Consider the following 22,300-nt stretch of genomic DNA (forward strand, 5'->3'; position numbering starts at 1 on the left):
GTAGTAAGTGTAGCTACATTTTACTATACTGTTGTATTCAGCTCTTCTGAATGAAAATTTTACAGCTGTTTACAGCATTTCATTTAGTTCATACAGTGTAACAAGCTTACCCCCCTCCTCCCTGCACTGTAGACAGTTTTCTATAGAGGAATGATCTTCTCTTTGTCTGTGTTTCTCATTCAGGATATCTAGGGTAAAGTTTGAACAGTGCTGGGAAATAGCTAGATGAGCTAAAGAGCTATAGATGAAGGTTCTGAAGAAAAATGTTAAATCATGTGTTAAATCATCAACACATTTTTGCTAAAATGTGAATATAATGGATTGAATTGTCTTGGACTAGGCTGGACAATCATTTATTTAATATTATTATTTGCTCACTGACAAAAAAAATAATGAAGGTTGAAGCTGTTGGAATCAAACTAAACTTTAAATGTTTGAATTGTAATGATAACAAATGTAAGAGATTATGATATTAGAGTGAAAGAATAAGTTTATTGGGAAAAACTCTAGAGCGCTGTGTAGAACGGTACCGCTAAAAAAGCATACTGGTAAAGCTTGCTAACTAACGCTAGCAAGTGACCATAACAAGCTAACATACTGGAGTAATGATAGTTCAGCTCTGTGGAGTCAAACGTTCATCTCGCTCTGTCCTGTCTGGAGAGAAATGAGAACAGCCTTTTATCTAAAGAGCTCCTGCTGCTGTTCCTCACTGTATCATTGTTTTTTTATCTGAGTAAAATAGAAAAACAACTGCAAACAGCAATTATTGCCTCAAAAGGTTCAGACAGCTTAAAATTTGTCCTGGGTGTGGAGTCATTTATTCAGCACAAGTGATAAAACTCCATATCCATAAATGAGGTGCGAAATAAAGCATCTTAAGAGCATCTCTTTTGAAGACATAAACATTGAGTATTTAGGTCCATTTATAAGGTTTATGGAACTATTTAAAATATTTAGTTTTGAAAAGGAAGCCATGTTAAAGTTGTTGGCGTATCTCTTTTTAAGGTTTATTGTTTAAATCTTCAGCTGTTTTTACACTATTGAAGTCTGATTTCTTCATATATTGTGTAATTTTGTGGGACAAAGTAAACCCAATAGTAATCAGAGCCTTAATGTAAAGTCTTAGTGTTTTATATTATATGTACTACTAACAGTACAGTAAGTCACAAACCTATACTAAAACTAAAGCCCAGTCATGCAAAAAAACAAAATAAATAAATAAAATATAGTGATAAACTGTGAAACCGTCAGAATCTTGAAAAATACTGTGATATAAATTTTTTGTCCTGTGTCCTGTTGGGTCTCATCCAGCCTGGATACACAATAAAATACGGTTGGGCATTGGTTCTCTAAAGGTTCTCTATGTCGCAGCGTGGCCTGTAGATCCTGCACACTCGTGTTGCTGAAGTGGGTGTTCCAACAGGTTTCATAAATTTATTTGCCAACAAATCTGGCAACCAGACTGAGACATACTTGGAAAATGCTTACAGTGTATGGGCAAGCATTATCCTGCTGAACTACGCCAGTTGGAAATGCTGCCATGAGAGCAAACACATATCGTTGCTGTCCAATGAAAAACACCAAACTCTCCAAAACAGCAACTTTACAGGAGAGAGAAAAAACCTGGTAAACTTTCTATGGAAGTCAATGTAAAAACAGTTTATTTTAGGTCATTTTGAAGAGTTTCTACTGTTTTTTTCATCAAGAAATTATGGCACAGTGTAAGGGACAGTTTGTGTGTTCAAAATCGCCAAAAATAGAGATAAGTTTTTTTCATAGGACAGCGATGATATGGTAGCTGAGGTGTAAGTGTCCCTCTTATCACTACTAGGGTGACTGTTGTGGGCAATGGCTCAATAGATCACCATACAAGCAACTTGGGGCAGTGTGTCGATCCACAATGCTGACCACGGTGGCTCTGTACTCCAACAGTGACAGTTATCGAAGAGTTGCTTGTATTGATATTGTAATTATTTTGTATTAACCTAAACTAAGAAATATTCTATGATATAAATGTTGGCCAAATCGTCCAGTTTTACTGTTTATTTTTAAAGTGACATAACCCCTAAAACCAAGGTCATCAAATTTGGTTCTTGAATCCAGGTTCCATTCCTGGATTTTAAAATCACTGGAAATAAATGGAACTGTTCATGTAATCTATAGCCATGTAGTGTCAAAAGGACACCAAATCCAGGAAAGAATTGAGTATTTTTGAGTAGTGACATCAATAGTTCAAGGTATAGTTTTCAAGTGTGTTTCTATGCATGTTCAGTCCACCACAGCCAATTCTGTGCACATGCAACTCTACACAGCCCTTAGCTCATCCCAATTCAGACCAAAACCATTAAAAACCCAGAAGTGATTCTATTTTATGGATCAAGTCTGCTGTGTTTGCCAATCATGAATATCTATAACACATAGAATAGTACTAAATCTGTGTTGGGTAGAATTACCAAGAAATAAACCATCTGTTGCTGTAGTGTTCCAAATGTAGTAAAATGAATAAAAGGCAGATGTTTTATCACAGTGCACGTTATTCTCGTCTGGAGTAAAATATATAATCAAATTACTTCGAAATACTGGCTAAATCTGAACATCTGTCTGTTGGCAACTTTAGTTTTAAACAAAACACTTATGTGGCAATTCCAAGTAAATAATGTGCAATAGATTGTTTTTAAGCATTGTAATCAGCAATGTGTGTACTGTACGTGCAGCTGTCCACAAACAGGATGTGGAGTTAAAAGGCAAGAAAAGGCAACTGTATACTAGTGCATCTCAGAAGATTAGAATATCACTGGAAAGTTACATAATTTCAGTAGTTCAGTTAAGAATATTATATAAAAACAGTTGGTACTTTTTGTCAGTGTGGGCAGTGTGGCAAGTCCTGCTGGAAAATGAAATCAGCATCTCCATAAAAGTTGTCAGCAGAGGGAAGCATGAAGTGCTGTAAGATTTTGTGGGAAAACAAAACTGCACTGACTTTGGACTTGATAATAAAACACAGTGGATCAACACCATCAGATGACATGTCTCTCCAAACCATCAATGATCATCAGTAAATTTTATATTTTATTTGTAAATCAAGGGAGCAGATTCTGGAATGTAATGTTTCCACAATCAGTGATGGTTTTGAGAGACATGCCATCTGCTGGTGTTGGTCCACTTAAAATACATTATACAATCTGTGTGTAAGACATCTATATAATATATTAGTTTCACATTTTGATCTGAATTACTGAAATAAAGTAACTTTTCAATGATATTCATTACCGGTATATATTTTTTGAGATACACTAGTATATAATAAGTAACAAAGCTTTTTTGCTGTTTGATACAAATGAAAGTTTTAAGTTTAACTTTGATCATTTCCCATGACATATCTACCAGAGACAGATTATATTTGCCAAATATCATTTATTGAACTCCAATACTGGACAAAACAAATCCTGTTTTTTAATATTGTGCATCCCTTGAGCGACCAGTCAGTTCTTGAAGGTGGTTTTAATGTTTTTTTTTTTTATATTCTACACAAATAAAACATAAATAAATCATATTCACAACTCTAAAACAAGGTTGACATACCAGCTCATGAGAAAAATATTAATGGGCAATATTAAAGTTAGCAAAAATGATTGAGGTTATGTCAATATATTGTGCAATAATTAATTTAGTGCTGGGCGATATACCTGTTCATTCGGTATAACATGGGGTGAACTTGAACCGGTATGTGTTTCTCTCATACCGCCATAACGCTAGAGGGCGCTGCAGAGCGGCGTGCAGAACAGCACCGTCAGAGAAGAAAGTCATCGGCTGGTTTAGCTCCATCCTGCAGAGAAATCAAAACACCTCCTGCTGCTGTTTCTTCTGTATGGATGTTTTTATCTCAGTAAAAAAGAGCAGAAACTACAGCACTTTTAAATATATTAATACTGTAGCTTGAAGGAGGATTTGAATGTATTTGTTAACTGGAGAAAGAAGGGAATTGTAGCTCATTTAAATACTGTAATGCCTCTAATGGCTTCAGGAGTAACATATAGTACATTTTTTGATATTAAACTTTTATTTATCTATTTAGAAATATATCTTTTTGAGCAATATCTCTTTGAATACTTAAACATTGAGTATTTTAGGTTTGTTTATAGTGTTAATGGAACTATTTATTAAAATATTTTATTTAGTAAAGAAAGCCGTGTTAGATTTGTTAGCGTATCTATTTTTGAAGGTCTATCGTTTACATTCTTTAGCTGTTTTTCTGATCATAAAGTCTGATTTTATTTATTGTGTAATTTTGTGGGACAAAGTGAACCCAATACTAATCAAATCCTTAATTTAAAGCCTTGGTGTTTCATATTATATGTACTCCTAACAGTACAGTTACTCACAAACCTATATTACAGCCCAGTCATGCAAAAAAAAAAAATACTGTGATATACCGTGAAACTGCCAGAATCTTGAAAAATACTGTAATATGCATTTTTGGCCTAGCCTTAAATTCATTTTATATTAATTCTATAACATAATTATTGTAACAGACCTAACTATAATATGTTCCCTGACGCTATCTGGCAACACACAAAAAAAAATCCAACTCCTTTAATGCAGTGTATCTTCCTGATTTCTTCTGCAGATAGCTCGCTAGAAGGGCTTCTTCAATATGAGGTTATTCATCCTCAAAGAGTGGATTCAACTGGACATTTTATCTCCAACCTTGTGTCTCATCGCGTGAGTCGGATTCGCCGGAGGCAGACGGAGGACAGCGGAGAAAGTCTGCCTCACGTTTTCTACAACCTGCAGTACGGCGGCCAGGAGCTGCATTTCAATCTCAGCCTGAACCCTCACCTTTTAGCCCCTGGTTTCCTCACAGAGCGGCGGTACGGTGGTCTCCAGGGATCCACGCTACATTCTCATGGCCATTCTGTGTGCTACTTTCTCGGGGAAGTGTGGAGCAGTTCAGCCACCAAGGGTCAAGCAGCTGTGAGCACCTGTGACGGCTTGGTGAGTAGCTGGATGATGAATTTGTGTTGGATAAATGTGTTATGTTGCGAATAACTATGTTTCTGGGATGATATATTGTCCCAGAAATGATTACGATAAATTATATAATTGTCATTTTTAAACCATTCTAAGCTGCTAGTATAAAAATAGTGTTATATAATAATTTCTGTTATTAAGAACACTCAGACATTTGACCTGGAACATTTAAAACGTTTATGTCAGAACCAAACAAAGTAGTTTAGATGCAAATGCAAGGCAGGTTTATTAATCCAAAAACACCAGACAAAAATAATTAAGAAGCAGGCAGAGATTAAAAAAGAACAGAAATCGTACTCAAAGGGCAACCAGAGTTAACAGAAATAACAAACACAGTTAAATCAGGGGTGTGGCAACCACTGAATCCCAGTATAAATAGTCCTGTTGATTGGTGATGGTGCAGTGTGTGGGCTCCAAGTGGTCCAGCAGACTAAGGTGCTGCCACTATGATCGGGAGATCTTTGGTTCTAATCCTGGTCATGCGCTGAAAGAACACAGTTGGCCATGCTCTCTCTGGGTGGGTAGATGGCACTCTCTACCCTCATAACTCCTAGGGGGTGATGTCAATCAGCACAAGGCATCTGTGAGCTGATGTATCTGAACCGAGTTGCTTCGCTTTCCTCCGAGCATGCTGTTATGCTACTTAGCAATGCCGAATCAGCAGCAGTGTGAAAAGAGGTGATTTCACAAAAATCACACACAGTGGCTGATTTAGACATGACCAGCTATGTGTGGCAGGAATTGCCTATGCAAACAGACAAGTGAATCCAGCAGAAATCACATCCATATTCAGTACAGGAGACCAAACACACTTATCTCTGCTTTCAGTCAGTGTTGCATTCTTTAGCTTCTATGAGACATGGCAAAAGTCATGGGACACAATACTAGCTTCTGTCCCATGACATGTGGAAGGTCAGTGTACATGCAATCAGAGTAAAGTATTTAGAAGCAATTCTATTACAAATATTCTAGTAGTAATTCTATAATTTTGAGGCCTTTATTTATTATTTTACTGCACTACCTCATATCTACGACTGATTACTTCCACACTTTGTATAGTTTTTGTATTTATATATTTGTTTATATATTTGTAAGTCACAGTTTAGAATTTTATATCCCTCACTGTGCTCTCTTATTGTACTACACTTATTGTTTGTTTCTAATGTGTTGTGTAACTGCTACTGGCAGCTAAATTCCTTCAGGATTAATAAAGTATCTATCTATCTATCTATCTATCTATCTATCTATCTATCTATCTATCTATCTATCTATCTATCTATCTATCTATCTATCTAGATAGATAGATAGATAGATAGATAGTGTTTGTATATGTCTAAGAACCATTTTCTTTTATAATATTCAAACTCAATCAACTTACAAATATTACTTTTGAGACTTTTAATTCTCAAAAGTAGACCAGTCTATAAAAGTTGTTCAGACCTCTAATGCCAACCATCACAGTTTCATCTGTTGCCCATTTATCTTTAGCTGTATTCCAAATGTGTTCTTCTCAAATAAGCTGAATGCTTGGCTGCCTGCGAAGAATTTCCAAATATAAACCAAACTTCACCTCGATTTCCCTCTCGCAGGTACTTTATATAGCCCGAGGGGAAGTTCCAAATAGGCATAATAGGGAGGATAATGCATGTCCTGTGGATTTATGGGGCTTATAATTAGTGTCAGTGTGGTTTGACCTCCTGTTTTCTGTAGACAGGACTGTTCAAACTCTCGGAAGAGGAATTCTTCATCAGACCGTTGGAGCAGCCGCACGGAACAGCAAAGCCTCAGGCCCATGTGATCTATAAGCGGGATACTTCTCAAACAGACCACCAGCTGGTGCAGCCTTTGTCGTTGGAAAAGCCATCAAATGGGACCTGTGGGGTTAAAGGTAAAAGGGCAGGATATGAGGGCACTAATGGCTTCTTTACTTTGAACAATCAAAACCTTAAGGTGCTACAAAGGGTTGTTTCAGCAATACCATAGAGGAACCATTGAGGAACTTGGGTTTACGTACGGAACAACAGACCACTGAAATCGAAGCAGGACAAATTTGGGCACAAATTGTTTGTAAAACCTTTTTTCATGAATACCCAGATACATTACAGTATTACAGTTTTACTCAAAGGTGTAAAAAGTATTCCCATTAATTACTCTGTAGGTAAAAGTATAGATACTAGGGTTTAAAATACTTCTGTATTTTACTTTATAGTGCTCTATAGTGCCCCCTCCTCAAAACACAATATTCTAAAAGCCATAATGACTATAATGTAACTTGGGATGCACTAGGCTCCCTGTTTCACCTGAATATGAATGAATGAATGAATGAATGAATGAAGGGACTTGTGCAATCACAATCAGTTCACTCTGTCTGAATGGAGAGATTTATCTGGATAAGGGTTTCGTTGAAAGGTGAGAAGCCGGAAAGAAAAAAGCTGAAATTAAATAGGAGTGACAAGGCTGTTTTTAAAATGTAAAGAGTAGAAATTTTAGATAATTGTGTGAAAATGTACGGAGTATAAGTTAAAATTCTATCTAAAGAATGGGAAAAAATATGATGCAAATTTGGTTGATACCCAAAAACCGATTCAAAGCCATGGGAGAATCTGTTGAGTTCAGAAGGTAAGCAGCACTGCTAATAGCCAAGCTCAGCTGAGTTAAAGCCACAAGGCTAACAGTCACATCAGCAAACCTCAGCAGGTTTGGAGTGGTTTAGCCATGATGCTAACAGCTGGGCTCAGCAGGGTTTGAGCCAGAGCCTAACACAAACACAGTTCAGGCATCAGGTTCAGTGAATTGATCGGACATATGGATTGGCTTAAATAGTCAATACCTGGTCCAGCTAGTTTAGTTAATACTTATTAATCAACATCTGATCATAATATTTTATCACTGCATCCCTAGTCCTTGGTGGAAAGTTATTTACTCACAGTTTCTACATGTATAAATGAAGATTTCATTAATGAGGCCCAATGTTTTTAACAGCGAACCTTGTATCATTTAAAAATTGAACCACTTTACCAGTATAGAAAGTTTTTAGAATACTACTACAACAACCAAAAATGGTGCTACCATAGCTTTGCTCAAAGAACACTTTGTTGCACCTTTGTATTTTTAAGAGCGTACAGCAAATAAATAAAAAAATTCACAAGCACAGCAATTCTATTTATAATTTATTTATTAATTGTGTTTGCACAGTGTATTAAAACTCACAATTACAGTTCCAATTCCAGATGTTTTGGCTGCCTGTAAAAGCAGATTGCTCAACTATTTGGCAGATAAAAGTCTCTAAAGTTTGGCTTGATGTGGACTGAAAGCGAGGCTCAGTGATGAAGTCAATGAATGGTGCTGAGTGATGGCTTTACTGAATGAGGAGTTTACTGTCTCAGATCCTCGGGGAGGAGTCGTCCGAGTGGAGAGACAGCGGGAGCGCTGGGAGAAACGCCAACACCGCCGAAGACAACGCTCTATCAGCAGAGAGAAATGGGTGGAGACGCTGGTGGTGGCTGACCCGAAAATGGTGGAGTACCACGGCAGGAATGGAGTGGAGAGCTACGTTCTTTCAGTCATGAATATTGTAAGTATGTTTCTAAGTGTGTTTAACCTCTGTTTTAGAGTTTAGCATTTTTGTATAAATAAGAGAGTTTTGCATAAATTTATATACTTTTAATAGAAAAGTTTACTCATTGGTCTTTACCATCCATAAAGTCATCCATTAAACCACTTTACGGACTATAAGGCACAGCATATAATAAAGTGCACCAGATTATAAGGCGCATTTTTAACGACAGTAGTCGCTGGGGGCTCCTAAGTAAACACAAATTTAATTCTTAAAAAATACTTTATTTTAAAGTCAAACAAGTGCTGGATGTTAATAGACACAGATTTATCTTCTGAAAATAGTTTATTTGGTTGTGTAAAACGCTTACATTTGCTTAGAGTAAGCTCAGATTTCCAGTATTTCAGCATAGCCACGGTTAGCAGTGCTAAGCACTAGTAAATGCTGCCTGACAGCACTGAGGAACCCTGAGTATTTCAGGAAACCAGGGCACTATCAGCTAGTGGTTTTTCCCACATAGCTTGTTTTAACATGGTAAACACACAGACTACAGTCCAATATACTCACCTCTAAATGGCGAAAGAGCTAGCACTGTGGATAGCACTTAATGCTAATACTGCTCCAGCCTTGGTGCTGGAGAAACTTAATTGAAACTCCTTTATAACGCTGTACTTCAGCGGAGTGGCTTTACTGCTCCTTACAACCTGACTGGTAAAATTCATGCATACGGCGCACCGGATTATAAGGCACACATTGGGCAAAATTAAAGGATTTTCAAAGCTCCTTGTATTACTGAAAATACAGTACACAGCTTGCCTATTCCCTGTAGAAAAGTTTGCCAATAGAATAGAACTCTCTAAAGCAGATAAACCTGAACCTGTTGGCAGCAAGTGTAATGTCCCCTTCTCTGGGAAGACTGTGCTCCACCCATTTTCCTGAATTCAACCAAATTTAAACAATAATGCTCCCAAACCTGTCAAAAAACCTTCTTCTCTTGACAGTGCTCATTCTGGGCTCACGTGGATTAAAACATGGGCTATAGGTGGGTTCCAGGTGGGCATGGGATCTAGGTCAGTTTGTACATGTTTGTGTTGTTACTAGGACACAGGTGGGCTTCCCAAATGGTCTCCATTGTTACAGCCCACCCCAATCTCACCTGGGTCTCATCTAGGCCCTATGTATAGTGTATAACCCAGCTGTGACCCATGTTTAACTATTCATGATCCCAATCAATGACTGTGGTGTAAAACTTTCCTCGGTCCCAGTTTTGTTCATTTTTGTTATTCATTACATTCTGTCAGAAAGCAGAAAAGCAAACCAATCAAACCACTCTCCACACTCCACTTTTTATGATTTATATACTGTATTAGACGTTGAGGGGATGGTCATGCCAGGACACTTGTTTTCCATTAATTAGAATTTTTTTCTCCACTCCCCAAACTCTGCAATAATACTGCAAGACACATCTCAGCAGTTTTAGAGGCTGTTGGTTTTAATCAAAGACATAGATACGTGAAACGTGCCAATCTTACTCATTCATCCACACATAGATCATCATCCTGGCCTCATTTTCCAGTTTCCCTAATTTCCTCACTAGCACTCTTTCCTTTTGTCTGTTTTGATGTTTCAATTCCCCATTGTTTCCAGTTTTAACTCCTAGGCTCTAGCCTTCCCCCGCTGCACAGCACATTGAGGCAGCATTCATTCAGTTGAGTCGAGTCCAAGTCAGCTGACCTTGCTGTAATACAGCTGCAGGCTGTTAGATAATTTTTTCCAAAATACACTCAGTTCAGTTTGCTGCTGCCACTGAAGGGCATGTAAAGGAAAAGCCCTCAGGAAGAACAGAAAAATGTCTCCATTACTGATGTTTTGTTGGATTCGAGAGCCGTAATGTAAAGAGGAAACATTCCATTAGCTGCAGTTTCCTCTGAAGCTTTTTTTCTCCATTTTTCCCCCCTTTCTGTTTGCTGGATGCCAAGGTTGTGCAGACACTCTAATGCCATCTCTCTCTATAAAACATCCCTGAGGGCGTGTCTGTTCCTGGCATTTGTGCGTAAATGGGCAACATCTTGCCTGAAGGAAAGTATGACAGCTTGACAGTTTGACAACAAAGTTTTCTGCCACTGCTCTATGTACTGTATTAATATTGCAGCGGTTAGGGTTTTCACTGCACACTAGGCGTGGGAGGGTATATTGATGCTGCAATATATTGTATCATTTAGAATGTTTCATGCCAATACATGGTGTAAAATATCAATCTTTTTATTGAAACACAGACAATCTAAACTCCCAGATGCTCGATCTGATCTCGGGCTGGGTCAGAGATTTCTCACCACTTTACTTAGTCGTTATTCCGTGACAATCAATAAACAATACCGCAAAGTAACCAATCAAACTTTGTTTTAAAAAAGTTAAACAGGATATAATGTTATAATCACGCAGCTCTGGGGCTTACTCATACATGAGCTTCTCCATAGGTCCACATTACGCACTTGACTTCTTAATAAACATTTTTCTTACATAAGAGGTCTATGCTTCTTTAGTGTTGCAATGTTAATTAACATCATTCAGAACAGATTTAGCTCATTTAAACAGCCTGAATATGTTTTTAAAAAGCTTAGTTTAAGTCTAGCTTAAATCAGGCTCGGGCTTTGGCTCATAAAGACAGAGTTTATGAGTTGGGTAAGGTTGGGCTCGGGCAGAACGTGCACATGGTTGATTTTTTTTGGGCCTGATCTAAGCTCTATATTGTGACTGTGGGTCGATGTAGCATATCTTGTGAGGTTCCACAGGGTTTTCCTCTAGGACCAATTAAACTGATGTTAATAATAATTTTAAAACTGTAGTTCTGAGACTGAAGGACTGAAGTGTAGCTGAAATACAGGTTCTAACGGGTAAAGCACTAAACACTAACAAAAATGTAATGTTAGGAAAATGTTGGATGGTGGAACATTTCTAGATTTCAGTTATTAATATTTAAAAGCAGTAGATTTTTTTCTGAGGTTGTCTAGTGTATCACCAGTGGTGAAATATTGTCCTACAATGATCTCATGCTATTTTCTAGGGCACTGTCATACCATGAATTCTCATACCATTGCAACCCTGTATTTTATCCATCAAGCTGGATCCTTGTCCAAGATGGTTAATCGTGTGGAATAGCCACTGTTTATCCTAGGTGGCACAAGCTGATGAATGAATGGGACACAAAGCCTGTTTGACTGTATCCGTGCTACTTGCTCAGCTATGCGTTTCATCCTGTCGGTTAGAAAACCCTCCTCTTTTACAGCCTGGAAAGTTCTTGGAGGCAAGAATGAATGAGAGCCTTTATATATTGTGCAGAGAGAATGCGCCGGGCTAAATCACCCAGACAAAAGCTCAGCAAAACAAATTCCCAGTTGTTAGAGAGAATTCCCAGGAGTTCAGACAAGATACTGCATTTCAAATTGGATTAGGACATGTGCAGTAAGTTATCATATCTGTCCAATTAGAGGAGAATTTCTTTCGTATTGCTTTTCCAGTTAAATCCTGGTCACCAACAGCAGATTAGTTTTTTTATTCATTGAATTGACGCAGTGGTCTGTAGGATTTTTTCTTTTTATTTGAAATCTGTATTATTTTCAAGAAAAAATTCAATTTCCATGATACTATAGTGATCATAAGTGGCCTAATTGTCAAGCTTTGTCATCAAGCCTTGATTACAGACTGTAGAAACAGGAAGTTAAAGCTCAGCTCTAACTTAACGCTAAAAAAAAAAAGTTCTGACCCACCAAACAGACAAAAGGTGGCTCATTAATTCACTAGAACACTTCATAATGAGCACCTGCGGCACATGAAAGTCTTGTCTGTTCTCGTAGACTTCAATGAGGACTTTGTGGGGAGAGGGAGATAGGTGTGTATGCTAAGCTGTTACACTGCACGGGGGCTCTGCAGTCTTTACTTTAACGTTATTAGAGGGATTTTACCTTTTTATTCTGCTTTTTTCCTCTTTCTTCCTTTTTCTTTTCTGTTTAATGACTAAATTATGTTTCTATAGAAATAGCAGGAGTGCAGTGTTTAAATTGTGACAGCTGCAGGTTCAGTACATAATAAACTATCTTATTCCATATGGAATACTCTATATTTCCAGGTAAAATCTAATAACCTAACATTAATATAATTTTACTCTATAATCAGATTTTAATGCAATTAGATTTATGTGAGTATCTAATTATTATTCGATTGGTCGAGTCATGAAAAAAAAAAAATGATTTCTTAGACTTCTGCCATTGGATTAAAACCTAGAAATCCAATAAAAAATATAATACAATGAGATTTATGCAGGTATCATCTAAATATATTTAATTTAGTAAAATGCATATTTAGAATTTAGGTTTCTTAGTTTTTTTTAACACCTCGAAATCCAATAAAAAGAGCTGAAGTCATCAGATTTGATCATATCAGCATGTATACAAATGTATGCTTTAGTTTTTTTCTGTAGACAAAGCTGTAAGAAGGGTAGCACTGTGTACTATTATATGTTTTGAAACAATATCAAATTGTCTAATTACCCGAAGCCATGTAAATATTCTGAATAAATAACTGGATTGAAATAACTAAAATCTGATTTATTAGTGCCTATAAACACACTGTAAACATTAATATAAATATATAAACTGCCCATGAACTGTTGTCCAGAGAACAGCTTGGGAATACAAACATCTGCAAACAGTTTTGAGGTGTTATTTCGTGCGAGAGATTTAACACTGGATAGCATGCTGATTTATTGGAGTTTAAGTGAGTACTGAAAGTGGGTGGCAGATAGATGGTACGTTTCTGTGTATTTCTTTGTCGTGTAAACATTTACTATTCCTCCACACTGTCATGTGTGAGAATATGGCGAGAATACGTAATAGAAAGCTGAATTAACATTTACAGTAGACAGTGCAGTGGGTGATAATAATTGTGACCTTTGGTGTCTGGCTACAATTGTTTGTGCAAAAAGATAACTTAAAATAAATCATTATTTCAATCAATATTTAATGCTGGAGTCCCCACACACACATATCCTACAGGTCAGTCCAGTGTTCCTTTCTCTGTTTCTTGGTTTTGTTTCACACGTGCATAAACCAAAACGCACCAAAATGTGCAGGAATAAACCATGTGAGCACATTGTCTCCTCTGATTGGTCAAAGCTGTCTGGCGTGGGAGCAAGAAAGTAAATATTGCGAGAAGTTTCGATCTTCAGGCGTTTATATCTGTCCAGTTTAAAGCTGCTTTAACTCTGAACGCTTTCAAACACAGTGTTTTCAATAGGACATGCAGTGCTGCTGCGAGCAGTGAACGCTGCACATTACTGCATGTGTAAACAGCATGGATCAGCAGAGACAGCATTTGTTTATAGCAGTATTTTATCTGGCTAATATATCAGATTAAACTGTGCCTTATCAGCAGCAGTTTATCTCAATTAAAAAGAAGTATATTTGATAGCTGTATCAGATCAAGACCAGATGACATTCTCACCACCCCAGAAAAAAATCGTTTTTTAAGGTTAATTTTTTTTTTTGTAATAATAATGTTTTACTAATTAATTGCATGCGTTAATGCAGGTATATACATTCCTTGTTTTAACCTGTTCTTCCCATCTTTTACAGCCTTCACCTGAGGTGAGGTTATGCTATTCCGGGTCATACATGTCATAATTTAGTGCTCTTTGTGTTTTGTACAGGTTGCAGGGTTGTTTCATGACTCCAGCATTGGAAACGCCATCAACATTGTGGTCGTACGCCTCATTCTGCTAGAACAGGACGAGGTAAGATGGACAGACCTTCAGCCGGTGCAGATCAGAAGGTCTAAATCAGACAGTGATAAAAAGGAGATTGAAGTGGAGTAACACAAATGGAACCATTCATCCATATATGGATGGCCTACATCCAAGATATTGTCTGAAACCTTGAAGAGATGGATTCTGTAGAATATAAAAATAGATATTTTTAAAGTTATTATTAGATCTTCAGTTACGTAACTCTCTTCTCATGCTCCGCCACTACATGAACTACATGTGGAATTGAATGCAGTACTTTTATTATTGATCATTTTCTGATTACTGACAATTTTCCCCATTTACTCCATGATATAATCAGGAGGATCTAAAGATCACCCACCATGCAGACAACAGCCTTAACAGCTTCTGCAAATGGCAGAAACACCTTAACATGAAAGGAGATGACCATCCGGTGCACCATGACGTGGCAGTCCTTCTTACGAGGTGTGTTTTTAGTTATTTCAGCTGTGGACTTGAGTACTACGAGTTTCTCTGAGGTTAAAGTAGAAAATGGATTATTCAGTATGGATCTAATTTTTCTATTATTATTTTTGTACAAAGACAAACAATCTTAATCATCTAATTACTACTGCACAAATCTTTTTATACATGTCAATAATTAGTCTGGCTGCATTAATGTCCATTAAAATGACCATAAACGCAAAACACTAGCAAAAAAGGCAAAAAATAAAGCATTCAGCATCATTTTACCACGTGCTGCATAAGTGTACTATCTTTTTACACACTGTCTTTTCTCCAGCTAAAAGGTATGAACTGTACAGGGCTAGGCTAGTAACGTTAGCTGAACTATCATAGCAATAGCATCTGTTTTGTTTACCAAAGATTCACTGCTTTTATCTGTGTAAATTTCCCTTTTTTATGTGAACAAAAAGAAAAGTGGTTAATGTATCGTGCTTTGTCGGTTAAATGTTGAATATATATCCTGTCAAGTCAAAGTCTAGTAGTTTTATTGTCAACTCTGCATATGTACAGGACATACAGAGGATTGAAAGTATGTTACTCTCCTTCCTCAAAGTTACAGCAAGTACAGCAAAATAACAATTATAAATAGCGTATTTTTCACACTATATGCTAATGCTGCTCCAGCAGTGCTAGCCGGAGTTAGCAGCAGGCTACAGACAAAAACTCACCTCTGAACGACAAAAGAGCTAGCGCTTTGTGCTATTAGCGGCTAATGCTAATACTGCTCCAGTCTCTGAGTCTTGGTGATGGAGAAACTTGACTGAAACTTCTGTATAATGCTGCACTTCAGTTGAGTGGCTTTACTGCTCCTTATAACCTGAGTGGAAGAATTCATACATAAGACGCACCGGATTATAAGATGCACTAAGAATTTGTGAGAAAATGAAAGGATTTTAAGTGTCTTATAGTTAAAAAAAACAGTATAATGAATGAGAGATGCTATATATACAATATGACAAAGACACAGATATAGACATACATGCAGTGTTGGGAAGTAACGGATTACATGTAACGGCGTTACGTAATCAGATTACAAATTATAAGTAACTGTAATCCGTTACAGTTACTGCTTCAATAAATGGTAATCAGATTACAGTTACTCTGCTAAAATTAAAGGATTACATTGCGGTACTTTCCTATTTTTGTTCTTCCAACACTGACAAAACGCAAATAACATTTTGCGGTGAATCGCTCTGATATGACAGGGAACTGTCTGCCCCTCCTCCCGTCTCGCTGCACACACACACACAGGGAGGAGGGGCAGACAGCGGCTCCGCACACACAACGAGACGAAATTAATTGACATTTTGGTCAACGAATAAAAACGAGACGAAAATGTTTGGCAGGGACGAAATCCAATCAGAACTGATTTAGTTCTGTGAAAGGTAGTGACCAGTTAGGAAGAGATCCAATCACTGCTACTTTAGCGAAGGTGGAGAGGCGGGACAAGCGGGGTAGTCATCCAATCAGTACCTGTTTTTCCTGCAGTAGCGCTGCGCGCTCAGTTACAAACCCGGGAATTAACCTGTCGATACTTACGGAGCTCGACTGGAAGTTAACTCGTTCAGCAGGGAGAGAGAGAGAGAGGGGCGATATATTTCTCCTTTGACGTCGCAAAAAACAAGATAACGTGTAAACCGTGTGGAGCGACTCCATCTCCGGTAAAAACACCACTAATCTTTCAGCTTCTGCAGAGCAGAGTCCCACAGATCTCCATGCAGAGATCCGCGTTTTAATACTGATGTTATTTCATGAGCTGATGTGTTTAACTCGGCAGTGCACTAAAACACAAAACTGATACAGAACTCACGCATTAAGATCAGATCATCTGTTTAGTCTCACAGTGGGAAAGATATAGCTAGTGTTAAAGCAGGAACAAGTCAGAAAGAAACTCAATAATATATCCAAAATAAAACAATAAAATAAGTGAATCTCTGAACCCAAAAGTCTGTGTAAAGTTCCTTACAGCACTTTCTCATAAGTTTCTCACTTTAACTCATGAAGTCTCTCAGTACATCCTGAGAGCATCTCTACAGCACAGTGTGTGAAGGTGTGTTTTTGATCTCATTTATAGACTGTAGCTCCAGTAGATGTGCTGGGTTAGTGCTGGAGATAAAACTAGATCATTTAAAAGCTGTTTTTGCATCTACAGCTCTGTTTAAACTATAATTTAACTATTCAGTTGTTTTATGACCTGATTTCTAGAGCAAAATTTTAAATGTAAAATATATATAGTCACACACCTATAATAATAATAATAATAATAATAATAATATACATTAAATCAGTTATAAATATATTTCACATTCAAACATTAACAATATTACTCAAGTGGTTATTAAACGTTTCATTTCGTATACGTGTATAGTTAATAATTCAAGGGAACTGATGAAAAAAGCATTTACATTTACACCCTTTACATTTTAGTCGACTAAATTTAATGTAATTTTAGTAGACTATATTCTTATGACATTAAGTTGACTAAAACTAAGTCGACTAAATTACTGAATTGTGACTAAAACTAAATGCTATTTTCGTCACAAAACTATGACTAAGACTAAATCAAAATTTGTTGTCAAAATTAACACTGGTGGCAAACCTGCAAGTAGATAGCTTACAGTTGTTGTTACATTGTTTGGTTTTAAATTGTTTTATCATCAATTTATAGATGTGTTTCATAAAATTGTTTGATGAAATGGTTTCATAAGTATTTTTATGAAGTGATTGAAAAGGCTGTTTTATTTGTTTATCTATTTGTTAACTGGAAAGAAAAATAAAAGGATAATATGCAATATGTGGTTGCTACATTCATTCAGGCTGAAAAAAATGACAATATTGTAAGTAATCCAAAGTAATCAGATTACGTTACTCACTTGAAGTAATGTAACTGATTACGTTACAAATTACATTTTGAGTGATGTAATCAGTAATCTGTAAGGGATTACATTTTAAAAGTAACCTTCCCAACACTGCATACATGAGACAAGAGACACAAGACAGTATCAGTATAAACAGGACCCATATAAACAGTAGTGCAAATATAGAGGTATAAAAGCTTAAGGCTGGTAAAGTAAATATGTGCATACCATTCTTTAAATGTCACAGTTGTAGAGGGAATTAAAGATGTGCAAGTATAAGCAGTAGTGCAGGTAAAGGGTGTGTGAGTTCATGTTTAAAAGATAGTGTTGTTATACTTTTTATTTAAAATGCAGGCTATTTTGTTGTTTGTTTAATGATAGATAAATATGTTATTGTCCACCGCTGTTGTTTTTGTATGAAGCACATCTTTTACCTTCCACAAAGTCTGTTTTAAAAATCCAGCTGTGCGCACTGTCTGAAGCTCTTTCATGTAGACTGTTTTGCCTTGTGTCTGCCTGAATGACGCTAACGCTAATATCCTCAATTATTGCTATAGTGAAAAATGCCCATAATAAGCTTAATAGCACTGAAATGACTGGCTACACAATGATGACACGAGCGTCGTTGTGCAGGGTGGATGTGTAATGGATGAACCTTTTTTATTTCACAATACATGTAATGTTTCTGATCGCTGATGATATTGTCTGTTAGCCCTCTTTAGTTTTATGTCGCAGTGAGAGCTTCTAATTTTACCCACAAATTGCTGAGAGAAAAGGCCAGTGTATTATGTTGTATTATTGTGTTTTATTATTATGAACAGTCATTTTGGCACATTTCCTGTAAAGCTTATTGAGCAGTTGACGAATTCCACACTTTCAGTTTTCATATCTTATTAAAGAGGATGATGTTTCACCCTAAAACATTCAGTTTCCATCAACGATTATCAATATGAAAACTTTATCAGACAAGAGTCTGTAAAAATTCAAAAACAATGAAACTGTGCAGTTGTTCAGCTTTATACAACAGTTAGTTACGACCTCACAATCTGATTGGTTGAGAAGTGTTCTAGCCGTGCTGATATATGTGACAACATCACGGCCTTCTCACACTAAACTTGTATCACTCCGCCGACGCGTTGCCGAGTAACGGCGTAAATACACAGTACAGTTTTTAATCACCGGCACCAGCAGGAGCGTTAGCTCAATAGCTAAGCACAGGCTAGCGCTCAGCCGCGGCACGCTCGCCCGCAGCGCTGACTTGACTTTTGTGGAAAAAAGGGAAAGAAAATTGCTCGGCTAATGCCGTCTGACAGCCAGAACGGTAACTTAACCAGGCTAGGCTAAGCTAAGTTAATGCTGAGCTAAAGCAAGCTACGCTAACCTAACCACAGTCCAGCCAGCTAGCTAAAACCAACACCACCCAGCAAAACAGGCAGAAATGCTCAAATGCGCAGCTTTCACCTGGAGACGACTCCACAGAGCAGGAGAGGAGAGTATTAGCGTTATTTCACGCTTACCATCTTCACTTATTCCCAATTTTGCTTTCAAGCTAACTTTCGTGGTGTTAGTCTGTATGAACCATACACCGTTTTGTAGTTAAGTTTCAGTTCTGTTACAGCTGTTGTGTTTTTGGCGGAAGGCACAGTTCATATTAATGCATATTCATCAAGTTCCTTGATTTATTTTCTTCATTCATTTTGTAAAAAAAAAAAAAAAAACTGTTGTATAAAAGCAATAGAACACTCGAGGTTGTGTGTTATCAAGAATAACATCAATAATAATTATTTAATAATCTAGATGTTTAACTAAAAGTGTTGGGAATCATGCAAATGTGTCTAAAGTCACCAAACCCTGTATCCACATTTTTAAAATAACTGTATAAAAGTATGTATACCAGTGCAGCATGTTTCTACTATTAATACCTTGAGCAGCATAAACTATTCATTATAACAATAACCTTATTCAGTTTTGAGTTTTTTGCTGTGCAGCATGCATATCAGTAATAATACCAGTGTGGAACTTTTTTATTCAATGCTGCACTGCTATAATTCCAACTTTATTTCAAGGTTTGTTTGTAAATAGAAGGGTACATTTGTGAAATGATGAATGAAAATTGTACATTTAGATTTTATGTAGATAGAGATAAGTGAACTCTCTCATTGGTTAGGACTTCAGTAGTAGAACTGAAGGTGAAATGTGCCACCTCAATCCCCAACACAAATGAAAATGGACCTACATTCCAGTTACCAATAATAGGTCTAGGCATTCTGGACATCTAACATCACTGACTGTGGATTTGAGTGATCCCACAACCAGGAAAACAACGGAAACAAATGATGGCTGTTTACTTCACTGACCTGCTAAAAAATGACTTTAAATTACAACTTTAAAACGGAAGAAAAAACATTCTTTTTACGTGAAAGTCAGTATAAAAATATTTTATTCCAGGTCATTTTGAAGCTTTTAGAGAACTGGGTAAAGAACTGGGTAAAGAACAACTGTCAGATTCACATTTGTGTTAAAAAGTAAAAAACATATAGGTTTTTGTTCGACAGCATCATTTTAAGTGTCAAAACAAAATCAGTAATACATCACTATGCTCTGTGAAAAAAGTGAAATACAGACTAATTTGCAAAAAATTGTTTTCAGACAGCAGTATTCTTTATACTTTCACATCTCATACATAAGCATGGTTCTTTTATGACATCACTCAAATAACTATTTAAAAGATGTAAATACAAGAATAACAAAATGATAATGTTTTTTTCAAGCATCAGATCAAACGCGGAATGACTTTATTTAATTCTGTTATAAAACTGACAGACGCTCTGAAGTCTAGATCATTTCTCTCGTGTCCTGGTATTTCTTTCATCCTTGTTCAGTGTGTGCAGAACGGGTTTTTTATTTATAAATCATTTTGCCTTCAGTCCCTTCCACCATCCACAGTCTAATCTAATGACTTTTTAAGCTTGTGAGACTAAAAATAAAGTGAGAAATACATTTTAAAGGTGAGAAAATAGTCTTAATACATACAGTAAGCTTTAAAAAATCCTGTTGTGCAAAGACATTGTATCTCCAAAATATTAAAGCTATGACCTCAAGCATCCGAAAGTGATAGAAGCACTGAAGGCTGAGGAGATAGAGTTATAATTCTGGACTATACATGAGTCCGCTTATATATATGATATTTTATGCAGCTCTATGGCATTTTCTCTTTCCTGCCTGGGTTGCCAGAGTTACATATTGCATATTGCAGTTTAGCACGCTAAAACTGGAGTAGTAATGATAGTGGGGCTACTCTTATACTCTGTCATGTTTTTGAAGCTGATATTTTAGAGTTTAAATCCTAGATAATGCATCTTTAATTTTAATGGGAAATTTTCAGTAGACGTCTGTGTAAAAATATTTGATTTCAAGCCATTTTGGAGCATTTCTATTGGACAATTTCTCATGAAATTCTGACAAAGTAAAAAGCAACTGCAAAAATCAGTAAAATGGTGATTTTGCTCAGTGGCTTTTAATAGATCTGTGCTTCAGTTCAGTGGGGTTTCTGTACCTCAAAATACAGGCCGATGTATCCAAAAATATATATAATGTCCATGGTAAAATATAATAAACTAAAAGCACATTTCTTTGGCACAGGAAAGACATCTGCGCTGCCACCAACAAGCCGTGTGAGACGCTGGGACTCTCTCATGTGGCGGGAATGTGCCAACCCCATCGCAGCTGCAGCATCAATGAAGACACAGGTCTACCTCTGGCATTCACTGTAGCACACGAGCTGGGCCACAAGTAAGTCCTCCAACATTCAGCTTCCCTTACAGCTGTTAACTCTTTAATATCTTATTCAGCAGGAGACAAATACAGTATTACACAATACAGTGTTTATCTTACAGTATATAAACTCATTCACCCACTTGTTTTCATCACCCCATAGGGTCCCATTCTTTTTTAGAGGCTCTATCTTACACCCTGCGCAAGGAAGGTCATAATGCTGATTGCTATCTTACACCCCACCAGCAGTCAATTTCCACTCCTCACATTTGTGTGCTTATATACAGCTCTGGAAAAAAATAAGAAACCACTTCAGTTTCTGAATCAGTGTCTCTGATTTTGCTATATATAGGTATATGTTTAAGTAAAATGAACATTGTCGTTTTATCCTATACACTACGGACAAATTTCTCCCAAATTCCAAATAAAAATATTGTCAATTAGAGCATTTATTTTAAAAAAATTAGAAACGTTTGAGATAACAAAAAAATCAATATTTGGTGGAATATCAGTGTTTTTTAATCACATTTTAATGCATCTTGGCATGATCTCCTCCACCAGTCTTACACACTGCTTTTGGATAACTTTATTCCACTCCTGGTGCAAAAATTCAAGCAGTTCAGCTTGATTGTTTTATGGCTTGTGATCATCCATCTTCCTCTTGATTATATTCCAGAGGTTTTCTCAACTCATATTTTTAAGTGGTCTCTTATTTTTTTTCAGAGCTGTATACACACTGTATACATATAGCTATGCTGATGGGCAAGGTGCTCTGGAAATTAGGTGTGTTCATGAGGT

The 22,300-nt window shown here is 36.8% G+C and overlaps 1 protein-coding gene across 1 annotated transcript in view; it reads left to right on the forward strand.

Moving 5' to 3' along the window:
• The window catches only part of LOC103030160 (A disintegrin and metalloproteinase with thrombospondin motifs 7), a 150,160-nt gene that overhangs the window by 3,733 nt on the left and 124,127 nt on the right, over window positions 1-22,300 (forward strand). Inside the window, exons 2-7 of the mRNA XM_049465710.1 lie at window positions 4,628-4,995; window positions 6,742-6,919; window positions 8,418-8,605; window positions 14,292-14,375; window positions 14,707-14,831; window positions 21,371-21,520. Of these exons, the coding sequence (XP_049321667.1) occupies window positions 4,628-4,995; window positions 6,742-6,919; window positions 8,418-8,605; window positions 14,292-14,375; window positions 14,707-14,831; window positions 21,371-21,520 (1,093 nt within the window). The remainder of the gene's footprint in view (window positions 1-4,627; window positions 4,996-6,741; window positions 6,920-8,417; window positions 8,606-14,291; window positions 14,376-14,706; window positions 14,832-21,370; window positions 21,521-22,300) is intronic.

The sequence above is a fragment of the Astyanax mexicanus genome, chromosome 16 (genome assembly GCF_023375975.1).
Source record: "Astyanax mexicanus isolate ESR-SI-001 chromosome 16, AstMex3_surface, whole genome shotgun sequence".
Classification (NCBI taxonomy): domain Eukaryota; kingdom Metazoa; phylum Chordata; class Actinopteri; order Characiformes; family Acestrorhamphidae; genus Astyanax; species Astyanax mexicanus.